Genomic DNA, 24,857 nt, shown 5'->3' with positions numbered 1-24,857 from the left:
GGTATTTTTGTGACCAAAAATATCAATTATAAAAATAACCACTCGCAATAGGACGAATCCCGTAGGATAGGGCTATATTGAGGATGTCGAACCTCAAGGACTACAGAGGTTTTATTATCAAAATTTCAAATATTAAAATTAACTTAATGAAAAAGATATTTTATTTTATTTTATTTAAAACTAAAGTGCATGAAAATAAAAGAAATATAAAATAAGAGAGACAGAGAGAATGAAGGGTATTGATTTCACCTCTATCTGCACAACAATGGCTAATCATAATTAATCCCAGAAATTCATTCTATACATGTTATAAATAAACAAGAAACTACCTTATTAAAGAATAAGCATAATCTATCTTCGGTTGGCACGGATCATCCACCTAATCACTAAGATGCGGTACGACCCGTCTTCCCTAAGTATAAATTATCAAATTCTTTAACATGGTACATACAATCAATGAATAAGTGTAACCCATTTTCCATTGGCACGGATTGTCTACCTAAATTATACTAAACTTGGATGTAGTACAATCCGTCTTCCCTAGGCATGGCCTATCAAATCCTATTGATCATATGTCAATTAAATTCATTGTATAACCATCATCCTCATAATCATAGAAAACAAGAATGATTTGAGATCAACAAAAGTAAAATACTTTCTAAGACAATAGAAGAATTTCACAAATATTGATTTTGGAATTTAAGAACAATTGCATTTAATAATTAAGAACAGAATCAAAAGGTAGCAATTCTCATAGTTATACAATCAACATGCATAAATTGAAAATCTAGAAATTAAATACAATCAAACCATTGTACTTGGATAGGGTTACATCAACACCCTACGAAGGGGTTTAGCGGCTCCAAAGACAATTAAATACAATCTTCTAAGCTCCAAAGACAATTTTCTGATTTCTTGCTCTAGGAAGCGGTGTGTCCCTTTTTCTCAAGGCTTAGAGGCCTATTTATAGGGCTTAGGAGAGTCCTAGAAGCCCTAGTAATCCTAAAAATTTCGGAGATTTAAGTACAAGTCTAATTAGGATAAAGAAAACTTAAGTCCAAATCGGAATAGGATTCGCCCAAAATTGCGTTCCTATCTTGCAGGGCGATTTTGGCATTGAGGAGGTCCGAATTAGGAAAATGATATTTCACAATTATTTGTATAAATTTAAGTTAGATTTCCAATTCCACTTGAATCACATCAATCGGATATTTGAGCTGAAAGTTATGGCCAAAATACCGTGACGTATGCAGAATCCAAATTTGAATCCAATCCGATTTTGACTCTAATTTGAGAAATTCTGAATTAATCCTTTTCTTTATTTGATTAAACTTAACCATGATTAGTTAAGTTTAACCATATCTTCTAGGTCTTCCCAATTTTCCCTTTAAGCTTGGAACTTTTCCGGAAACGCTTTCTTTTGTTCCAAAAACCTAAAAAACAAAGAAAATACAAAAAGGAAGTAAAATGGCATAAATTAACCAAACTAAAGGATTAACACATGTAAGTTAAGGGCTTAAAATATGAATATTTTAGCACTTAACACTAGGGTTAGTATCATGTCTGATGTGTGGATCGTTTTCAGGTACCCCCTTGGAAGCAATTAAAGAAATTTTTCTGAGATTGACAAGGAATAATGAAGAGATATAGAGAGGAGGAGGATGATGAGTACTCGCTCCTTTGTGGATTGGGTCATTTCCAATCTACAGAATGCTTTTATCAAAGGCGGACATATTTTGGATTCGGTTCTTATTACCAATGAATGCCTGGACAGCCGCATCAGATCTGGGGAACCCGGTCTCTTGTGTAAGTTGGATGTGGAAAAGGCATATGATCATATGAACTGGAAGTTTTTACTCTACTTGTTAAGAAGGTGCGGTTTTGGTGAGAAATGGTGCTTATGGATTGAGCATTGCATCTCCTCTATGCGGTTCTCGGTTTTGATCAATGGCTCTTCTTCTGGCTTCTTTGAGAGCTCGCGTGGGGTGAGACAAGGCGATCCTCTTTCGCTTTTTTTGTTCATCATGGTCATAGAGGCCTTCAGCAGGATGATTAATGCTTCTATTAATAGGGGGTTCATCAATGGTTTCTATGTGGGTGCTAGAGAGTCTGATCGGGTAACTGTTTCTCACCTTCTTTTTGCTGATGATACGCTGGTTTTTTGTTGGGCTGTTTCTGATCAAATAAAATTTATTAAAGCCCTTCTTATTGGCTTCGAGGTTGTCTCTGGTTTAAAAGTAAATTGGGCCAAATCTGTTTTGGTCCCTGTTGGAGGTAAGGATGAGGCGGGTGATTTGGCTGGTATTCTGGGATGTGGAACTAGTTCGTTGCCTTTGAAGTATCTGGGTCTTCCGCTAGGGGCCTCGTTCAAGCTTTTGGCTATTTAGGAGGACATGTTGAAGAAGATTGCTAGAAGGTTGGCCCCTTGGAAACGTTTGTATTTGTCCAAGGGGGCTAGGCTCACCCTCATCAAGAGCACCTTATCCAACCCCCTACCTATTTTCTGTCACTTTTTCCTATCGCTGCTATTGTGGTGAATCACATTGAGAAGCTTCAACTGGATTTTTTATGGGGTGGGCTCAACGATGAGCCTAAGTTCCACTTGGTCAGTTAGCATGAGGTTTGCTCTCCGATTTCTGATGGTGGTTTAGGGATTCGAAGTTTGCATTTATATAATCAAGCTCTTTTGGGGAAATTGAATGTTGTGCATGAAGCTAAAAGATTTCTTTCATCTAATTTTGATATGAAAGACATGGGTGAAACTAATGTTATATTGGGCATTAAAGTTCTTAGAGATAATAATTGTATTACTTTATCTCAGTCACATTATGTTGAAAAGATGCTAAAAAGATTTGAGCACTTTGATTATTCACCTATGTCTACACCATATGACTCTAAAATACATTTGGTTAAGAATCACGGTGATAGTGTTTCACAAGAGAAATATGCACAAATCATTGGTAGTTTAATGTTCTTGACAAACTGTACACGCCTTGATAATGCTTATGCTGTTAGTAGATTGAGTAGATATACTCATAATCCTAGTGTTGAGCATTGGGATGCAATCTCTAGATTGTTGAGATATTTAAAGGGCACAATTAATTATGGTTTGTCATATTATGGTTTTCCTGCTATATTAGAAGGGTATTGTGATGCTAACTGGATTTCTGATTCAGATGAACTAAAGCCTACTAGTGGCTATGTATTCACATTAGCAGGAGGAGCTATATCTTGGAAGTCCTCCAAACAAACTTGCATAGCAAGATCCACAATGGAGGCAGAGTTAGTTGCCTTGGAGAAGGCTGGAACTAAAGTTGAATGGCTAAGGAGCCTTTTGATTGATTTGCGTTAATATGCTAACCCAATTCCACTTGTTTGTATTCATTGTGATTGCCAGGCTGCCATAGCTCGAGCCAAGAGCAAGATCTATAATGGGAAAAGTCGACATATCCGATTAAGGCACAATATTGTGAGGCAACTTATTGAGACCTGTGTAATATCCATGGATTTTGTGAGGTCAGAAAGGAATTTGGCAGATCCTTTGACCAAGCCACTAGCAAGAAGGCTAGTGAGTGAAACATCGAGGGGGATAGGACTGACACCCAAATGATGACACTGTGATGGATACCCAACCTCTGTGATTGGAGATCCCATAAATGAGGTTTAATGGGAAACGAAGTCACAAGTGATCATGGTGTGGTACTGTCATTCTATGTTATTTCACTATCTTGTTGAGAAGATTGTTGGTGAGTCCATCCCTATGGTGTAAGACAGTACAAAGATGCAGGGTGATTAAGGATGAGTTTAAAACTCTTAATGGTTCCATAGTCCCTACCTGTTGGGATGGGGTGTTACTTGCACACACTCTTGATGGATACTACCTATGTGAGTGTGGAGGTGGTGCCGCTTCCTATGAGACTTGGGTAGGTCTTTAAAGCACTCATGAAACCCAGGGGCGCATGGCCTGTATAAAGCGCCAACTCGCAGAACAACCCAATTTTTTTTTTTTTATTTTAATTCTTATTTATTTATTAGTTTTCTTTTGGAGAAAGTTATGTGGGTGATAAGTTTGCTCACTTTATGAATTTGGTTAAAAGAGTCTAACTCTACCACAATTCATTAAGTTCTTACTTATTTATCCTAGTTGTGGTTAAAACTTTCGGGTACCACATCGATGCATGCTTTCAATCTCCTTCTACTCTAATATTTGTAACATGTGGGGGATTGTTATGATGTTACAAATATTGGTTTTATTTACCTATTAATTTTTTGACCATTGACATAAAATCTATTCATGAGTTTTGACCATTGGGCAATAAAACCTTTTTCAAGTTTTTTTTTTTAACTGCTGGTTTTAATTCTTTTACCGTTGGTTTTCTTAAATTAAAAGCCATTTGTCTTCAAGATTTACAAGCTCTTTTAGCTGCAGGTTTTACCATTGGTTTTCTTAAATTAAAAAACCATTTGTCTTTAATATATAAGCTTTCATGACCGTTTGATGATTTGTTGACCGTTTGTCTTAAATATGTTGACCGTTGATTTTTATGCATTGATCTCATGACCAATTGTTCTTTAATACATAGAGTGCATGATAATGAGTTTTAAAAGAAAAAAATTTCCCCCATGTCTATATATACAAGTGTTCAACTTTGACAAAAAATCATCAAAAAAAAAAAATATTACTTTTTAGTAAGATTTCATTTTCATGCTCCAGAATTTTTCTTTGTTACCGAAGAGAAAAATAGAGTTATTTGTTACTCAATTTTTCATCCTCTTCAATTTAAGAAAGGATTGTTCATTTGATCTTCGTTACTTGAAAGTGCGTTCTTAACGAAGGTAGACGCTATAGTCTAATCCTGAGAGGTTGCGTGTCAAGAGATCCGATCGCACCGAGTCATACACTCCGGGAGGCACGAAATCAACCTTTAAGGACAACGCTCTTGCGTGATTCTATAACTTTGTGAGATTTTTCCTTGCTCTTTTTTTTTTATTTATTTATTGTATTCTATTTATCTTATTGTTAATTGTTTGGATTAATATTATTTAGCATCAATAAGAATTTTTACACCATCCATTTAATTTTACAACAGTTGCGATGGGATATAGATGTGGATTCATGGTTGGACTTGTTCTTTGGCAAATTATGATAAGGAAGAAGCATGATTGGTTTATGAAGACTTTTGCAATTGGGCAACCAAAACCAAGAAAAGGGTGAATTGGAGGTGGGGACTGAGAAATTAAATTTAGCTAGGCAAGATATTTTCTATTAAATAAATAAATTTATGTGTATGTTGTTAGCAGTACTGTGTCTGCTTTTCATTTTTCTTTCGAGAGTTTGGAGGGGCAATGTGTTGTAAGAGATAAGAGATATTACAAATTAATAATAATGCAAGTATCTTTGGCATAAAGAAGGCAACAACAGACCTGCCTATAGGACCAGGCGTCATAATTTTTAGGATCAAGAGTAAGTATCTTCTTGGTGAACTCAAGTTCCTTGCTTGTAGCATCAGTTCCCAATTTATCAGCAACCCACCTCCTATGATGCCTACAAATATCTGTCACTAAGATCAATTTGGCAGTTGGATGGATAGATTAAAATGACAACTTCAATAGAATTTACATAATTAGAAGAGCCTCTGTAAACGAACCCATTAACTACTCTAGAGAATGACTCTGGGCCTGGGAAGACAAGGCATTATTATTCTAAGCTTAAAGAAACTCAATTCCCTTCTAATGCAGATGCCTCCTATTTTTGACACCATTTTAAACATGGATTAAAAATTCAAATACATATGATTTAGTGAATAGCGGTAGGCCCATAGCACCAATGTCACTTTGAGCCAGAGGTTCTCACTCTTATTCAATACTAATATTGCCCTCTTAACCTTAAATGGTGGGAAAGAGTAGTACTTTGGAAAGCAAAAAAGTTTCAGGCATTGGCTTCTAACCATTGGAAAACATCAGGGGATGAACCAAAGAGGAAAGATGGAGGGGGCATGTGATTGTTTTCTTCATAAATCTCCAAACTTAACAGGATGTCAAGGAAAAAAATATAAATAAAGAACCTGTTCATTATAATTTCAAAATAAAATATATTTGTATTATGAAAGAGAAAAATCAAAAGGCCTAAACTCTTTTACTTATGTTCAAGTACTAAAGCACCTCTATTTTTGAAGTAAAAGAACCCCAGACCTTAATGATACCACCAACACAGATATACTTTTATGAGAAATATGTCACAATTACAAGGGGCATTGAACTTACCTTGTTAATAATATAAAAAACAGGTCTAATTATTAGGGACGGAACTAGGAATTTATATTGAACGAGGCCAAAGTATGAAAGAGAAATATATAAAACAGGAAACCAAAAAATAGATGAAAAATATATTAAGATTACAGACTAAATCAACATATAAAAAATAAAATTAGTATTTATTGAATTTTTAAGAAAATATAAGCAATATAAAAGACAGAAAATAATTATTTTTCTTAAAAATTAGTATTTTTTGTACTATATTTAATACAAATTCCAAACCTGGGGTAGGCCATAGCCTACCCGGTCTTCATATACGTCCGTCTCTAGTTCATCCATTTCTTGGTAAAAAATGAAAGGAAAAAAAAAAAAAAAATTGTATTTAGGTCTTCCCATTCATTGATGTAAATGAATAATGGTGGCAATATGACTGGATGGATGATGAGTAGGTGAAACTGTTACAGTAGTTAGCAGATTAGTTAAGATTCAGTTGATTAATTAGTTTAGTTTCGGTTAGTTTAATCTTGTTGAATCTATATATATGTAAACATTGTATTAAGTTCAATCAATCGATGAATATACAAAAAATCTTCTTTCTCATTCTCTGGTCTATGTTTTTCCTTTCTTTTCTATGTTTTTGATAGTTATTCTTAAACTCCCTAAATGATTCAGGTAGAAAGAAAAACAACCAAAACTCCCATGTTTGACATCCCTACCTCTGGAAAGTCTAATCCAAAACAAAGATTTTATAGCTTGTTCCATCAATTTCTTAGTCCCAACTCATCAAAAAATGAATTAAATAAATTCTCCCCCAAACCTAAATGGTCACAAAGAATTTTTGTGAATGTGATCTAAGAGATCTCAAATTTGGCCTCCACAAAAAGCTTAATACCTGGGATGTTTAGGGCTTTTGTTGAGGAACACATGATTTCGTAGTTTTTTTTTTTTAATTTTTAATTTTTATTTAAAAGGGTAGGCTGGGGAGACTATGATTTGTAGCTTGGCATGCAAGTCTATAGAGTTTGTGTAACATGTATACAAGGTCCCAAAACATGCTTTATTTAAATTATATAATTTGAAGTATGAACAAACAAAATTTTACGGCAACAGAACATTTCTTGTAGATCAGGTGGGGGGGATCCAACAAGAACTACAGGGAAAAAAAAAAAAAAAAAAAAAAGGAGGTTAATTATTAGTTTTGTTTATTATAAGAAAAAAATGTTTAATCTCTTTTTCAAATTCAATGAGCTATTTCTCAAAACCCCAAATCACATTTTATGTTGATTTTATTTAGGGTTAATAATTTTTTTGTACCTCGGTTTTAACGTTTTTATTTTTTTCCTCTTACATTTTAAAACATGATAAATCTAGTATCTCACATATAGGAAAAGACAAAATCACTAGCTCCGTTAGTTTCCGTCAGTTCCAATTAACGGAAGTCCACATCATCTATGTTTTTATCGCGACAAGTGTCCTAAAAATGAAAAATAATTAAAATAATAATAATAATAAAACTAAACCCAAAAAAGAAAGAAAAAAAAAATCTTATTGTTAAGTTTAATTTGGTGATTAATTTGGTTCAAGAATCATTTGTTACGTTTCAATTTGTGGACCATGTGGACATTAGTGTCAATAAAAGATGTGGTAAAGTGAAGCCAAGTCTATTTGATTCTTCTTTCCTGTAACTCGTTGGGCTTGGTCCATCTTTCAATGATTCTTTCTACGAGTTTATATTCACAATGACACATTGACAGCCATTGTGATTAAAGAATTTCTTACTGAGATAAAACTTGGAAATGAGATTACTGGAATAGAAGAAGAAGAAGAAGAAGAAGAAGAAGAAGAAAGGGGTGGGTGGAGATAGCCAAAATACTTTAAACTTTGAGAGGCCAAAAGTAAGGCTGACAATTTTGACACGACCTGACAACCCGACACGAAATTAGAGGGTTTTGGTCATAAACGGGTCGACCCGTTTATGAGGGTCTAGCGGGTCGTGTCACGGGTCACCCGTGGGTGACCCGCCAGACCCGTTTATCTTTTTTTTTTTTCTTTTTTTTTCTTCAAAAAAAAAAAAAAAAACATTTAGCCTAATTGCCTAAAGGAAAAGGTGAAAAACACAGTCCACTCTCTAGAGACCAGAGTCCAGATCCAGAGTCCACTGTCCAGTCCTGGAAAGCCCAAAGAAAAGAGGTGAGAAAATGGAAGCATGGCTTTTTGGTACCCTTGAGACCAAATGGGTCCTATATATATATATATATATTAATTTTCTTAAAGGATAACTCCTGTTTCCAAATGTTTCCATGAATATTTTGGGACGTTAGATATATGGCTAGGCTTTTATGGCCAAACACCAACATCTATACATGATTTTTTTTTTCTTGGCAGAGTGCCCTATTTTTTATGTTATCAATGAGAATCAAGGCTAAGGAATGTCTGGTGAATTTGTCGTTACAAAGATTTAACAAAAAAAAAAAAAAAAATCAAGACTATTATTATTTTATTTATAAAAAAAAAAAAAAAAAATCACTTTTTTAGTTAAACGGGTCATGTCAACCCGGCACGTCCCATTATTTTAAACGGGTCTCACGGGTCGTATCGGGTGACTCGTGAAAATACCCATGTCGTGTCGTGTCAGGGGCTCCGACCCATTTATTAAACAGATCGTGTTTGAGTATTGTTTAAATGGGTCGCAGGTACCCATGGGTTATAAATGGGTCGACCCGCGGACCCATTTTGCTAGCCCTAGCCAAAAGTAAGGATAAGAAAGAAATTAATCTGACGTTGCTGGGGTATTACCACAAATATGAAAAAACAATTTGGTAAAGCCATTTGCATACTATTTTCCAAATAAAGATTTAATTGCAATGTTTTTGTTGTTGGGAATTGATGTCCTCACCTATCAATTATCTCCTTACACCTAAATTTTAAATTTTAAATTATTTTGTATTTTATCTGCCTTTTTATTATTTTCTTTTTTATTTTTCTTTTTGAGGTAGGTACTATATATATCTACTTTAAATGTCTCTTTTATTCATCCTAACTCTTAATTTTTGAAAGAAATGACCAAAGGCTTAATTTGTTGATTTTACGTCCATGTTCATCGCATATAACCTCAACATTTATTCATGCATTTGAAGAGATGAGATAGTGCGGCGTTGTTGGTAAATAACACACCATGTTCATTTTTTTTGTTGAAAAAAAAAAAAAAAAAAAAGAAAGTAATAATTGGTATAAAAAAGTGAAAAAGTTGTATTAAAAAGTGAAAAGGTTTTGTTTTGTAATGATTTTTTTATTTGAATACTAGTAAAAAGTAAATGATGTGATAAAAAAAGAATAATGTAATATAAAAAGTGAGAATGTTTTGATGTTGATATTTTTTAAAAATAATGTGAATAGTATTTGGGGGTGGAAAAGTGATTAATAAACACCCTCTGCGATTTACGCGTCACCCATTTGGGCCCACATTCGTGTCAAGAAAAGATGTATAGAGTCAAGGGAATTGAAGTTTATTTGATGGGGTTGGCAAGTGGCATTTCTCTTCTTTCGTGTAGTATGGCTCCGTCATCTTTCAATCATTCTTTTTTGCTCACATGCTTTAGGTGCCGTTTCATCATCAAATTGTTAGAGAAGTCAAGCTAATTTCTTCTAAAAAAATAAAAATAAAAAAAGACGCTAGGAGTGGGAGGTGGAGGGATCCATTGCTGTTGAAAATTTTCTCATGAGACGACTTGACCAGAAGTGGCATTGAAATAATCAATACCATGAAGTGATAGAGCTGGTCGAGGTCGATGATCCTTTTGCCCTTTTGTTCTTTGTTACTATAGCTGACATGAATTGATGTGAGATAAAGTAAGAATGTTTGATATAAAAAGTGAAAAAGTAGTGTGGAAAGTGAAAATGTTTTGTTTGTAGTGATTTTTTTATTTAAATAATAATAAAAAGTAAATTATATTATATAAATGAGTACAAGGCTCTATTTATAGAACGTTGAAAGTAATTTGAATAATTTCAAATACAAATAAATCCCATAAATTAGGGTTAACAAATCATTTAACTTATAGAATACAAATCAACATTAAACATAGAGGTTATCTATACCTATCACAGGGTTAAGAGACGACTTGACTTGATGATAAACTTGAATTTAGATCCTTTCAAAATTCATGTCATATGATAGTGGAGATGACTTGACTTGATTTGAAGTATGAGAGACTTTCATAGTTGGACTTGGAAATGAGATTAGAATAGAATTAAGGAGAAAGGAAGAGCCTGAGTCAAGAGCTAAATACTTTAAACTTGGAGAGCCCAAAAGTAAGGGTAAGAAAGAAAGTAACGCGACCTTCTTGGGGCTATACAACAAATATGAAAAAACTTGGTTGCTTGGAATTGGTGTCCTCAAGTATCTCTTTACAACTAATTTCCAAATTCTTAATCATTTTGGTTAGGCCTGGGTATCGGTTATTAACTGATAATTTTCGGTTAAACGGTTTATTAACCGATACCGAACCAATAAAAATTTTAACCGAAATTATCGGTTATAACGGTACACGGTTAAACGGTTCGGTTAAACCGGTTAACTGGTTAAACCGTGAGCTTTATATTGATTTATTTTGTTGGGCCAAAAATGAGTTTTTTTGACTTTCGAGAGCCCAAATACTTTTTGTTGGGCTAAAATAACTTATTAAAAATGAGTTGTTTTAGGGCCCAAATACTTTTGTTGGGACCCAAATATTTGTTTTTTGGGCTAAAAATTGAAGTTTTTTTATATTGATCCACCACAACTTTTTTTATATTATAAAATACATTTTTCCAAAGCAAATGGACTAATTAACATAATGGCGGCTAATTAGACTAACAAAACTAGTTAATGAAAAATGCTTTCACCAAAGGCAAAGAAATCTCATCTAATGCCATCACTAAAAAAAAAAATCAAACCTACCCAAACCCAAATTAAGATAAGGTTACATAGGTATATATATAATCTCAAAACTACATCGTTTTGGCATCTCTACTTAACGGTTTATATCGGTTAAACGGTTAAATGATATGAAATTTCTAACAGGATCGAACCGAACTGATAAGCATACCGGTATAAAAAATTTAACCAATAAGGATATCGGTATATCGGTTAAGGTTAATATTGGTTCGGTCCAAACCGGTACACGGCTGGTAATCGGTAACCGGTTAATCTGCCCACCCCTAATTTTGGTGTAAACTAATTCTCATTATTAGTCAGTCATGCCGCCATTATTCATCAATGAAATGGCGCCTACTAATTAGTCTTCAACAAAATCTCCAAGGCTTTGTTGACTCCGTCCATTGATGGCATACAGCTAGGGGTGTCAACCCGGTCTGGTTTTCCGGTTTTTGGCCAAAACCGGAATCGAAACCGGAACCAGGACACCGGTTACCGGCCGGTTCCGGTTTTACCCGGTCCGGTAACCGGTTTTTGAAGAAAATTGGTTTTTGGGCTTATTTTAGGTGTTGGGCCTAAAATAATCCCATTTTTTTTCATAAGTTGACTCATTTTAAAAAAAAATCTATTAGTCTTTTTGTCTAAATTAAAGAGACTTTGTTGTGATTGTTACAAATAATTAAAAAATAAACCTAAAAAATCCCAAAAATCCTAAAAAATCAATGTTTTTAATATATATATATATTAAAAACATTAAAAAATATTCATAGAGATTATCCTAAGCGTAAAAAAAATAATATATATATATATATAAAATATAAACCCGGTTCCGGTATTCCCGGTAAAAACCAGGTACCAAAAACTGGGTACCGGAACCAGGGTACACGGTTTTGGATTTTTTAAACCGGAACCGGAAGCGGGTCCCCGGTTTCCCGGTTTTTTGGTTCCGGTTCCGGTTTCCCGGTAATTTTTGACACCCCTACATACAGCCTCAACATTTTGTCGGTTTTTCCTTATTTTAAAATTCAATAAGCTATTTCTCTTTTTTTTTTTTAACTCGATGGTCTTGAATATTGCCTCTTGTTGAGCTCATATCTGACTCGGTCATCTTTCAATTATTCTTTTTGCCTCACATGCTTTAGGTGCCATTTCATCATAAAATATGTTTTAGGGTATTTATATTTTAATTAATTAAGTAATTATTTATGCACTTTATCAGGATTAATTATCATATCTCTTTGGTTATTTTTTAAGTCTTTGTTGTGTTTTGTAAGTTATACGTGTCATTTGTTTGTCTCTCTGCTTTCTGGAACAGAAGTCAAGCGAATGGTTTTTTTAAAAAAATAAAATAAAATAAATAAATAAATAAGTGGGAGGTGGTGGGATCCACCGCCTTATCTTGGGACAACTTGACCAAACATGGTGGAGATGGAGTCTCTTAAGCTTCACTGCTAACAAATAAGGATCAACACTTTCGGATCAGTCTATAAAATTAAGCTCCAAACATTCACTTTCATCTTATCTAAAGACCTAAACAAATTTTAGTCCAACATTATTATGGGTTTCTCACATTCTCTCTTTGCCTTCCTGCGCTTCTTGTTTCACTCTCCTTTTTTAATCTTATATTTCCTGCCTCTTTTTCTTTTGTGCAGCCATTGTGCCACATTGATGAGAGCTTTGCCTTGATAAAATTCAAGGAAAACTTTACCATCAATCAATCTGCATCTTCTGATCCTTCCACTTATTCGAAGGTTTCAATGTGGAAGCCTGAAAGTGGCAATTGCTGCAAGTGGTATGGTATTAAGTGCAATAATGACATGGGTCATGTGATTAGTCTCGACCTCAGCAGCAGCTGTCTTTATGGCTCGATCAACTCCAGTAGCAGTCTCTTTCAGCTTGTTCACCTCCAGAGCCTTAATCTTGCTGACAATGACTTTAATTCTTCTCAAATTCCAACTGGTTTTAAACAGCTTCCGAGACTAACAAACCTCAATCTCTCTTGTTCTTTATTTTCTGGCTAGATCACTTCAGAAATTTTAGAGCTCTCTAACTTAATTTCCCTAGATCTTTCAAGGAATTCATTAAAGCTCCAAAAGCCCGGCCTCACGAGTATAGCTCGTAAGTTAACAAACTTAAAAAAACTACATCTTAGTCAAGTTGACATATCATCCACTGTACCCAATATCTTGGCAAACTTATCTTCTTTAACATCTCTTATTCTAGCAGAATGTGGCTTGCATGGTGAGTTTCCCACGGGAATTTTTCATCTACCGAATCTTTGGTCTCATGATGTGAGAGACAATACAAATCTCATCGGAAGAATTCCAGAATTGAACAGGAGCAACCCCCTTGAATCATTGGCACTTTCTTCGACGAGTTTCTCCACTAAGATACCGGACTCAATTGGTAAACTTAATTCCCTAGATTATTTTGGTGCTATAAATTACCATTTCTCTGGAACAATACCATCTTCACTTGGTAATCTTACCCAACTAATCTCACTACGACTAGCAGATAATTGGTTGCATGGTTCAATTCCACATTCAATATCTGGGCTTGTGAATCTTAAACATCTTGATCTATCTTATAATCACTTGAGTGGCACGGTGGAATTTGACTTGTTTCTGAAATTTAAAAACCTCACACATCTCATTCTATCTAATAACAATATTTCATTGCTTACAAAGCCAAGAACCAACGCAACTCTTCCAAAATTTGAAGCTTTATTTCTAGGTTCCTGTGACTTAAGTGAATTCCCAGATTTTCTAAATAACCAAGATGAGTTGTTGTATTTGAATCTTTCTCTCAACAAGATTCATGGCCAAATTCCAAAATGGATGTGGAATTTAAGTAAAGAAACTCTCTTTGAGTTATATTTGGATTCCAACTCTCTAACTGGTTTTGATGAACTTCCAATTTTTCCCACCAGGACTAATCTAAAGATTTTGGATCTTAGTTCTAACAAGCTTCGAGGTTCACTCACAATCCCACCACCTTCTATCCTTTGGTATCCAGTCTCAAACAACACACTGACTGGAGAAATCCCACAATCAATTTGCAATCTCACTTCAATTCTTATTCTTGATTTGTCAAGCAATTACTTGAGTGGTTTGCTTCCACAATGTTTGGGCAACTTGAGTGATTCTCTCATCATTCTAAATCTACACGACAATAACTTCCATAGAACTATTTCTGAAATATTTGCAAAAGGAAATTATTTGGAGATGATTAATTTTAACCAAAATCAATTACATGGGCTTCTACCAAGATCATTAGCCAATTGTACAAGGCTTGAATCTCTTAATCTGGAAAACAATCAGATGAATGATACTTTCCCCTCTTTGCTAGGCATTCTTACAGAGTTGAGTTTTCTCATTTTGTGATCTAATGGAATCTATGGTGCAATGGGATGTCCTAATAGCAGTTTTGATTTCCCAAACATATGCATCATTGACCTCTCACATAATGACATTACTGGTGAGTTGCCCTCTCAATACTTCCAAAATTGGAAAGCCATGTGAAGCGTTGAGGTAAATGGTTTAATGTACATGCAATCAAATGTCTATTCGACCTACATCTACTCAATGACATTTATCAACAAAGGCACGAAGATTGTATATGAAAGAATCTTAGTTTTCTTCATGGCTATTGATCTCTCGAGCAACAAATTTGAAGGGGAAATTCCAGAAGTCGTGGGGCATCTGAAAGGACTTAAACTGCTCAACCTTTCTAATAACTTTCTTGCAGGTCCTATACCATCTTGCTTGGGGAACTTAACGGAGCTAGAATCATTGGATCTCTCTCAAAACAAGCTAGACAATGTGATCCCTTTTCAACTCACGCAATTGACTTTCCTTGAATCCTTTAATGTCTCCCATAATCTTCTCACAGGACCTATACCGCAAGGGAATCAATTTGGCACATTTCCTAACAATTCGTTCAGTAATAATCCTGAATTATGTGGAAGCCCTTTGTCAAAGAAATGTGGAAATTCTAAGGTTGCATCTCTTCCACCTTTAACCTTTGAAGGGGATCAAAGTTTAGATTCTATATTTGAATTCAGTTGGAAAGTAGTTGCGATTGGATATTGATGTGGATTCATGGTTGGACTTGTTCTTTGGCAAATTATGATAAGGAAGAAGCATGATTGGGTTATGAAGACTTTTGCAATTGGGCAACCGAAACCAAGAAGGGTGGATTGTAGGAGGGGACAAAGAAATTAAATTTAGCTTGGCAAGATATTTTCTATTAAATAAATAAATTTATGTGTATGTTGTTAGTAGTACTATATCTGCTTTTCCTTTTCCTTTTGAAAATTTAGTATAAGTACGTAAATGTTAAGAACAAAAAACAAAGTAAAAAACAAAAGAAAACAAATAATATAGCTAGCTGAATTTATTTTATCTACGATCCCCATATATAACAAATGCATAAATGTTATAATAAACAAAAAAAAAAAAAAAAAAAAAAAAAAAAAAAAAAACCAACATTTAACCTAGCTATGAAGTGGATCCATAGGATAACATTGACTACGTCCAACAAGACTTAGATCCAATATAATCGTATGTGGTTAAAAAAAAATTGGTAATAATATATATAATTCACATTATTTGACGTGTTTTATGTTATTTCTTTCTACATTGATTGGTTATTGTGGTGCATATTTTATCTATTGTATACATAATTAATTGGGTGCGTTATGTGTTTCACAGGTTGATATGAGTATTAGGGGAAGAGTAGACGATGGAGGTTCCTACATATAGATGACCAGGAGTATAGACCAGTACTTCCTGAGAATGTGGAAGGGTCTCAGCCGGTTCCATACGACACGGAGCACACATATGATCCGCTTACTCCGCTGCCTATGATGAGCGAGATGGGGATATGTGCACATGACGAGGTAGAGCGGTTATTTCCCCCAAGGAGAACACAAATATCTCATACAGTGAGCCATCGCAGCCGGATGACAGTGAGACACAATACTATCCGGAGGATGTGGATGGTAGGACAGGTGTCACACATGACTCGCAGCCCGATGACCCTCCAAAAGTGTTGACCAGTCGCCAGCTCCGAGCAATAAGTAAGTATATATACTTTAAATATCAATATTGAATACGTATATAATTTATGTAGTTACTATTCGATTCCAAATAATTAACAATTGCAATTATTAATGTGGTAGGCATCGACAGAGACGGGTGCACCCATTTTCAGGTGGTGACCATCCCACCATCGAACAAGACATGGGATGTCCCCACTGGGCAAAAGGTCGTGTGCGAGTACAATCGGGTGTGACAGCCCGTAGGATTTAGCGGGATGAAATTTCGAAGGATGACTGGCAACGTCATAAGGAGCGGAAATTATAGTAGACTACAGGACGAGTGGAAGGATGTACCGCCCCGTACGAAGGAGGATAAATGGGACGCCTTGATGGTATGATTAAACTCTTTCTTCTATTTTCGCATGCGTATTTTCATTATTTTAAACGTTGTTAATGCGTGCATTATACGTCTAACTTTTTCAACTTGTGCAGGCTGACTTCTACATCCCGCCTGAGTACAATCTCGAGGCGATTAAAAGGGACGCGTTCAGAGACATGGGCATCAAGTTGAAAAGTTGGAGACACTTAGTAAAACAAGCGTTAAAAATTAAGGCGGGCGATACTCCTGACACAGTGACGGCAAGAATGGGTCAGAAAGCCGTTTCGCAATACAACGCCGATGACTTGAATGTCTTGTTGGCTAAATGGTGCAACCCAAAGAAACAAGTAGGTCACGAGTAAAGTTTTATTAATTGTAATTGTATAGTTTTATTAATTGTACTTGTATTAGGCCTGACATTTTAAGGGTGATATTTGTGTAGGAGTATGCTGTCTTGCTGCCTACATGAAGGCATTGCGAGCAAAAAACAACACACCTCACTGTACCGGGTCGATGAGCTTCGCTAGGGCGACACATGAAGAGGTATTTGTCTTATTTACTGATTTTATATATATATATAACCGGTTGTTTATGTCTTTTTTTTTTTTTTTTTTTTTTGATTGTTTATTTTCTATGTAGACCTTATCATTGGGCACTACTCCGACTCGAGCGCAAAATTACATCTCGACACACACGAAAAAGGATGGTGGCTATCCAAATGAAGTGGTCAGGGAGCGATGTGTAAGTACTCACCGATATATATTTTGATAAATTATTTATGATTAACCTTCCTTATAAGAGATACTAACTTGTTATTTAACGTACACGAGAGGATGAAGGAATTGATGCCCACTGACCCGGCATTGACGTCGAGCGTGACTGAAGAGACGGTACAGTGGACACCTAATGACGCATATGCTCAGGCGCATGAAAATAAGCCTGAGTACACTGGCAGGGTCCGACAGGTGGGTCCGAATGTTCTGCCGGTGTGGGGCAGCATACATTCGTACTATACACCGTCCCAGGCACGGTCTTAAAATCGTGGGAGCTCCTCGTTCTCACAGATGACGGATAGGATTAGAGAACTTGAAGAGGAGTGGGCGGAACAAAGACGTGCGATGGATGAGATGGCCAAGCAGGTTGAAGAACAAAAAGCTCAGATAGAAAGAAAGATGCCATCTTTGAGGCCCGTTTCCGCCAGCTTGAGGCCATGTTCGCGTCGACCTTTGGATCTGCGCCCCACAGAGGTAATGATATATTTGTGTTGTTTTTCTTATCTTCAGTTAACATGACTATAACCCGCATCAATCACTTTAAAAGTTAGAAACCCCTAGTCTCCATAAAAGTCTCAGTTAGCAATGCTTTGTTACCGTGGTTCATTTTAGAACTAATATATATTTGCATCACTGTATATATGTGTTTTGAATTTTTTTTATTGATTATCATTGGTTCACAACTCATTTGCAGGTAATGCAGATTAAGCATTGGGGGATGACTATGTTGACTTGGGCTGAGCACGTCGTTTCTCATTACTGTTTGTTACATTTTATATATATTTTGTTACTATTGCTTGATGTATATAGTTAGATTAAACTATTTGTTCGTTGAGAGTAATTGAAACTTATTTGTAGTAGATAGAACTAAGATAATCTGATTGTATATTTGTTTTGTGTTGTGTTGGAACGTATTTTCGATGTATATATTTGTTTTGTTCTGTGTTTGTTTGAATGTAGTATATGTGTTGGAATTTCATATGTATTGAAAATTGGATATGTATTGCAGATTGGATATGTGTTGGATATTGTATATTAGATATGTATTGGATATTGGATATGTATTATTGGATATTGTATATTGTATATTGGATATTGCATATTGTATATGGGATATTGTATATTGAATATGGATTAGATGTTGGATATGTATATATTGGATGTTGGATATGTATGTATTGGATATATATTGGATATTGGAATGGACTTTGGAGATCAGTTGGACTTTGGAATAGATTTAGATATAGGAATGGATATAGGAATAAATTTGTATTGGATATATTGATATTGAAATGGATATTAGATATTAGATATATTGATATTGGAATGGATATTGTATTGGATATGGGAATGCATATTGTATTGGAAATGGGAATCGATATTGGATATATTGATATTGGAATGGATTTTGGATATATTGGATATATTGGATATATTGATTTGAATATTGGATATATTGATTTGGATATCAGGTTAATACGTAAATAATACAGAAAATATTACAGAAAATATTTAAATTGAAAAAAAAGGGGGATTTTTGATGTGTCAAACGGTGTAACACGTCAAAAAATCTCTCAAGAATTTCCACGTCAAAAATTTCTGACGTGCTGAATTTCAGCACGTCAAGATTTTTTTTGACGTGGTATTTTTAGCATGTCAAAATTTTTTGACGTTCCAAAAGTAAAACGTCAAAAAAATATTTTTTGACATTCAAGTTTGTGACACGTCAAAAAATTTTGACGTGCTGAAAATGCCACGTCAAAAAATTGAAATTTTTGACACCCCCATTTTGACGGTTGAGACACGTCAAAAACCACACATCAAAAGGGGTTTTTGATCAAAAACCCATAGTCAGAAAACTACTCAATTTTTGTAGTGATATCATTATTGTACAAAATAATTAATTGTGAAACACCTATGAGACAATTAAGCATTGAATGTATGATATGGCCGGGAGTATTATTTGATTCCTTTGTTGACTGAATGATTTTGTATTATTTTGTCATATGTATATGTACTTTATTTTCGCAATTAAATCAGATAGTTTACCCATATAAAACTCGGCTCACTCGTTTTAAAAGATAATTAAGCTTGAATATAATGTGGGATGATTATTTGATTGCAGATTTTTTATTATTTTGCTATGTACTTTTTTTAAAGCTCATAATTATATGGGTTTTATAATTTGTATGAAATATAATAGGTATAACACTAATAATATTAATGATTCTTACTAACTTTCTATCAATGCTTTGATAATCACAATCCAAGTTTTCTTTTTGCTATTTTTTTCTTTATATTTTTCATTTTAAACTATACATATGGGAATTCCATCTGCACATTGCGCGGATTATAAGCTAGTTTTATTAACAACGTAAGTTCAAGGCTGCCCTTGTAATTATTACGTATTTTTCTTAAAATTCTATCTGTATTGGTGGTTTGATTCTAGTTTCAAACAATGCTTTCAATCCAAATGGATTAAACCTGCCTTTATATTATTCAAGCTGTTGTACACTTGGATATTTACTCATCAATCATCATAGCTTGTTGTCTCTAGTTTTGCAGATTTTTTGAACTTCTGTTTTTCTTTTTTCTCACATTAACTAGGGGTTCTCTTGTATACACAGGGTACTGTGGTTACACCCCTCTACACTTTCTCAATGATATTGGAATTACTTATAAAAAAGAAAAGAAAAAAAAAAAAAAACGGAATAAACAAGGTCTGGGATTCTTTTACTTAAAAAATAGAGGTTCTTTAGTCCTCGAACATTAGCAGAGGAGTCTAGGCCTTCAGATTTTTATAGTATAAATATATTTTATTTGAAGTTATAATGAATTGGTGGGCTAAGCCTTTGTATATTAACCGAAATGGTGTTTAAAAAGACTAAAAAGATTAAATTTTGAAATAAGTATCCATGTTTAAAAAGGTGTAAAAAATAGGCAATTAATCTGCATTAGAAGGGAATTGAGTTTCTTACAGCTTTTCCTTTAAGCTTAGAATAATAATGCCTTATCTTCCCGAATCCTAAGCGCAGGGTTCTCTAGTGTAGCTGATGGGCCCGTTTGCTAGCTAGTGTGATCTGGTCAACAAATCCTTTTGAACCTAGTTTTTTTTAACAGTAGTTTCGTTTGAATATGCCCTTCTGATTATGTAAATTCTAGTGAAGTTGTCATTTTAATATATCCATCCAACTGCCAAATTGTCATTGAGATATTTTTTGGAGTTTCTATAGCTTATTTTACCCTTACCCAGGTACCACTGCATTGATCTTATTGACAGATATATTTGTAGGCATCATAGGAGGTGGGTAGCTGAGAAATTGGGAACTGATGCTACAAGCAAGGAACTTGAGTTCACCAAGAAGATACTTACTCTTGATGCTAAAAATTATCACGCCTGGTCCCATAGGCAGGTTTGTTGCTCTTGTTGCCTTCTTTATGCCAAAATAAGTTACACAGAAGGTATTTTGAGCACCATTGGGGCGGAGCTTCTGTATATTTTGAGATATATTTGGTAGTAAAATAGTAACTCACTACAAGAAATTAGGTCTTTAGGGGCGACTTTAAGTCGCCCCTAAAGACCCTAAAGTGGACGCTGTTGGCAACAGCGTCCACTTTTCGACCCTAAAGGTGTTGACGCTAATAGTCCGACCCTAATGATCAAATGTCTGATTATCAGGGTCCACTTAAAAGTCGACCCTAATGATCACTTTTAGCGTCCACTTTATCGCCCCTAAAAGTCGCAATGTTTGGACCCTAAAGATGATGTAAACGGAAGCGAAAGTCGACCCTAATAGTCAAGCATTAGCGTCTACTTTTAGTTAACCATTAGGGTCGACTTTATGGACCCTAATGGCCCTTTTAAAAAAATAATAATAATAACTATTAGCGTCTAAATCAAAGTGGACGCTGATAGTTAAACCATTAGCGTCCACTTTTGTGGACGCTAATGGTCCTAAAAATTTTTTTTAAAAAAACTAACTATCAGCGTCCACTTAGAGTCGACCCTAATGATGACTTTTAGCGTCCACTTTATCGACCCTAAAAGATGCATGTGTTTGACTCTAAAGATGATGTACACAAAAGAATTAGTCGACGCTAATAGTTGACCATTAGCGTCCACATTTGTGGACGCTAATGGTCCAAAAATATTAAAAAAAAATTGACTATCAGCATCCACTTTTGAAGTGGACGCTGATGGTTGACCATTAGGGTCGACAAATATCGACCCTAATGGTCCTAAAAATCAAAAAAAAAAAAAAAAAAAATTTCGCAGCATCAGTATGTTTTCGAAATTTTGGGATCGATCGCACTCCAAGTGCGATTGATCGCAGCATCAGTAGGTTTTCGGAAATTTGCGATCGATCGCACTTGGAGTGCGATCGATCGTAGCATCAGTAGGTTTTCGAAATTTTGGGATCGATCGCAGCATCAGTAGGTTTTCGAAATTTTGGGATCGATCGCACTTGGAGTGCGATCGATTGCAGCATCAGTAGGTTTTCTAATGATTTCCAGTTCAAGTGAAGAACAATTCACACAAATAACATCAAAAGTCAACTGACTAGTCTTAGCAAAAAGAGTCACTAATAGAGTAAGATCTTGAAGGCTTAAAATATATCATATTTGTAACTCCGACAAATGACAACTAAAAGGCCAAACTGCAATCCATTCTTATCCATGCAACACATATCAATTGATGTTAAAAATTAGACTTTCAGTCAGCTCATTATTTATCAACCCACTTAACTTGTCTCAAGAGTCATGGAGAGATGAAGACCACATGAAATTAGTCAAAATACAACCACCAACCTCTTGTTGAATGTGGACACCGAAATCTCCAAATACAATGTTCCCAAACGCATCTTTAGCATTAGTTTTCTGAATAAAATTCTGCATCAAAAAACAATAACATACTGAATTTTACTCTTCATCTTGGGGAAAAATATAATGAAGAAGTTATAAGATCTATGCAATGCAATGAAATGAACACAGGCAGTTTTTCACAGTATTTCATGAAGCTAAAAAAGAACTGCACAATTTAAATCACCTGATCAATTAATAGTATTCAACCCAAAAGCGAAAATATGAATTCCTTACGTAACTCACCTGCCGTGCTCCCTATGCGACACAAATAACAGCCGAACCCTTTGTCTCAATCAGGTATTTCAGATGACTCAAAACACCATGAAGCCCGTGCAAATTAAAAGATACCTTAGATGTGCATATCAGTAGAATCAGTAACAGCTCACAAAGATAACTATCCAATTAATTGCTAGTAATAAGTACCTCATGAATCAAACATATGTCAATTTGTCCACTAGCTAGGGATGCATGCATAGCTATATATCTAATGCTACGGCCCATCAATTTGACAATGCCAACACCATGATAAGCATTGTGCGCCTAACAAAATTGAGGCCAAAAAAAAAAGTTCACTATGAAGAAACCAACACTAAAAGAATTCAGCAGGAAAACTTATCCGGAGAAACATAACTCCATGCATGGGCAAATAAAATGCAAGTAGAGTACCTCTATAAGAAACATTGCATTTATGTTTAAGTACACAACAACATTGTTTGATGAATCAATTAATATATGAAATAATCAAACTAATCTAAATGCCCACAAGAAACATAACTCAAAATGACTAACCTCATCAAAATCATAAAAAATATGTGAGAACTGCCCCATTAACCAAATCTGCCAAGGGAGAAAACTATTAAATATATGTTTTACAATTCATGGGCAGCAAAATTCCAAAACCCAAAATAAAGTACTTATCTGCATTCTCTTCCTTGCCAATTCATCTTCATAAGCAATTTGAGTAATCTACCACAATGAACCAATATATAATATCAAAGACAATGAAAATGAAACCCAAAATGATAGAGAAAGAGATACTAAAAATGTGTTTCTTCATGAAATATATTAAAGCGAGAACCTGCTTGGGTGGTTTAACTTTCTTGTACTCTTGTCATCCTGCATACACTTAAAAATAAAATTTAGAAAGATATTATTACTCCCTTGCATTGTTTACTCAAAGTCCTTTAACCTTGATAACCATGTCAAGGGAGATTTACTAACTCAAAAGTTGTTGAACCAAAAATTTTGCGAATATCTTAATATAATATAAACCAAATAAAAAGTACCAACAAATATACATTACCAAATAGATCACGATCAACAAATAGTCAAATATACATTAGCAAATAGAAAGTACCAACAACTATCCAAATACATAGTATCAAAAAATATATCACAAATAGATGCTATCAAAGAGTACATCCTAAATAAAGTTATTCCAAAGCTCCCTCAATTGTTAGCTTCACTTGATGCACCTCCAAGCAAGCTCCCTCCAGACCTAAGAGAATAAAATTTCATATAATGATCAATAAGCTTTTTAACGATTACTTAGTATGTGTGTTTTTGTAAAATTAATGCATAGGTAGAGTTTCACTAACCCTCCAATACGTGACATTAAGAACTCAACAGTGGCTTGCAAATTCTCCCTGTACTGATGAAGTTCAATTCTAGTCTGTTGAAGCTCGCTTTGAGTATCTTCTTGTCTTCTCCTACACTCATCGTGGTTGTCGAAGTGGGTGAACGCTTGAGATGAAGTTCTTAAAGGGGTAGGAATAAGACCGCATCCCATTCCTCTAAAGTGCCCAGCTCGTCGGCCCCCTAGTACTTGTGTGACTATTTCTTGCATTCGGTCATCCACACTTGTTCCCTCCACATTGCCTTCCTCTAAGGCCTCACTGGTTGTTAATTCTTGCATTTGAAGCTGCACAAGTCATAGTTGGCCTTAGTTTAACATATACTTCATGCAATTTTACTATTCATGTTCTTCACTAATCAACTTAATGATCGGAGCGTAAACAGTTACTTACATATAGACTTTTGCATTTGTCGTTCACAAACTGTTTATCCTTTTTTCTTGTATGGGTAACCTCATATAGTTCAACAGGATTAGGTTTCACTTTTGTTTCTTGTTCCTACACATAATACATATAATCAAAATTTACACTAAATAACGTTACTTTCATTAAATTATGGTACGAGATACTTACCTTTTTGTAAATGACGTTGACAAATGAACAAGTCCCAGCTGTGTGATTTGTTTCCAATTTGCTTCTGTTTTTTATATTTCGTTCAGACTTTTTCTATGAAATTTGGAAAGAAAAAAAAACACAATTATTCATAAAATGTCTTCAAGTGCATGCAAATTATATCAATTTGAATATTCTAATCAGTATAATAATATATATTTACCTTCCATTTACCGTCATCAAATGAGTCACATATTAGGTTCCACTGTTGAGGACCATACCCTGCTGGCACGTTTTCTCTCCCAATAGCCTTAGCCTTGGCAATCCCCTCATCATCGTCTTTATCAATGCCGTCAAAATATTTCTTGTAATGATTCCTACACAAGTTCGAACGAAGCCTAGCATATGCACGACCCAATTTATGTTCAACAGCTTTGATGTGCTC

At 34.8% G+C, this 24,857-nt stretch overlaps 1 protein-coding gene and 1 pseudogene across 1 annotated transcript; one reads left to right on the top strand and one right to left on the bottom strand.

Annotated features, from left to right (window-relative positions):
• The first annotated feature begins 2,875 nt into the window (after positions 1 to 2,875).
• LOC132167009 (receptor-like protein 42) lies at positions 2,876 to 16,465 on the top strand. Its single transcript, XM_059577901.1, has 8 exons — positions 2,876 to 3,313; positions 3,398 to 3,493; positions 12,823 to 13,129; positions 13,397 to 14,278; positions 14,918 to 15,240; positions 15,900 to 16,070; positions 16,130 to 16,250; positions 16,353 to 16,465. Exons 1-8 carry the CDS (start codon positions 2,876 to 2,878, stop codon positions 16,463 to 16,465), a joined length of 2,451 nt encoding a protein of 816 aa, XP_059433884.1.
• Positions 16,466 to 20,608: 4,143 nt separating this feature from the next.
• LOC132167000 (receptor-like protein 6) overlaps positions 20,609 to 24,857 on the bottom strand; it is a 7,308-nt pseudogene continuing 3,059 nt past the window's right edge.

This window comes from Corylus avellana, chromosome ca1 (genome assembly GCF_901000735.1).
Source record: "Corylus avellana chromosome ca1, CavTom2PMs-1.0".
Classification (NCBI taxonomy): domain Eukaryota; kingdom Viridiplantae; phylum Streptophyta; class Magnoliopsida; order Fagales; family Betulaceae; genus Corylus; species Corylus avellana.
Note: the sequence above shows the minus strand (reverse complement) of the source record. Positions and strands in the feature narration are given on the sequence as shown.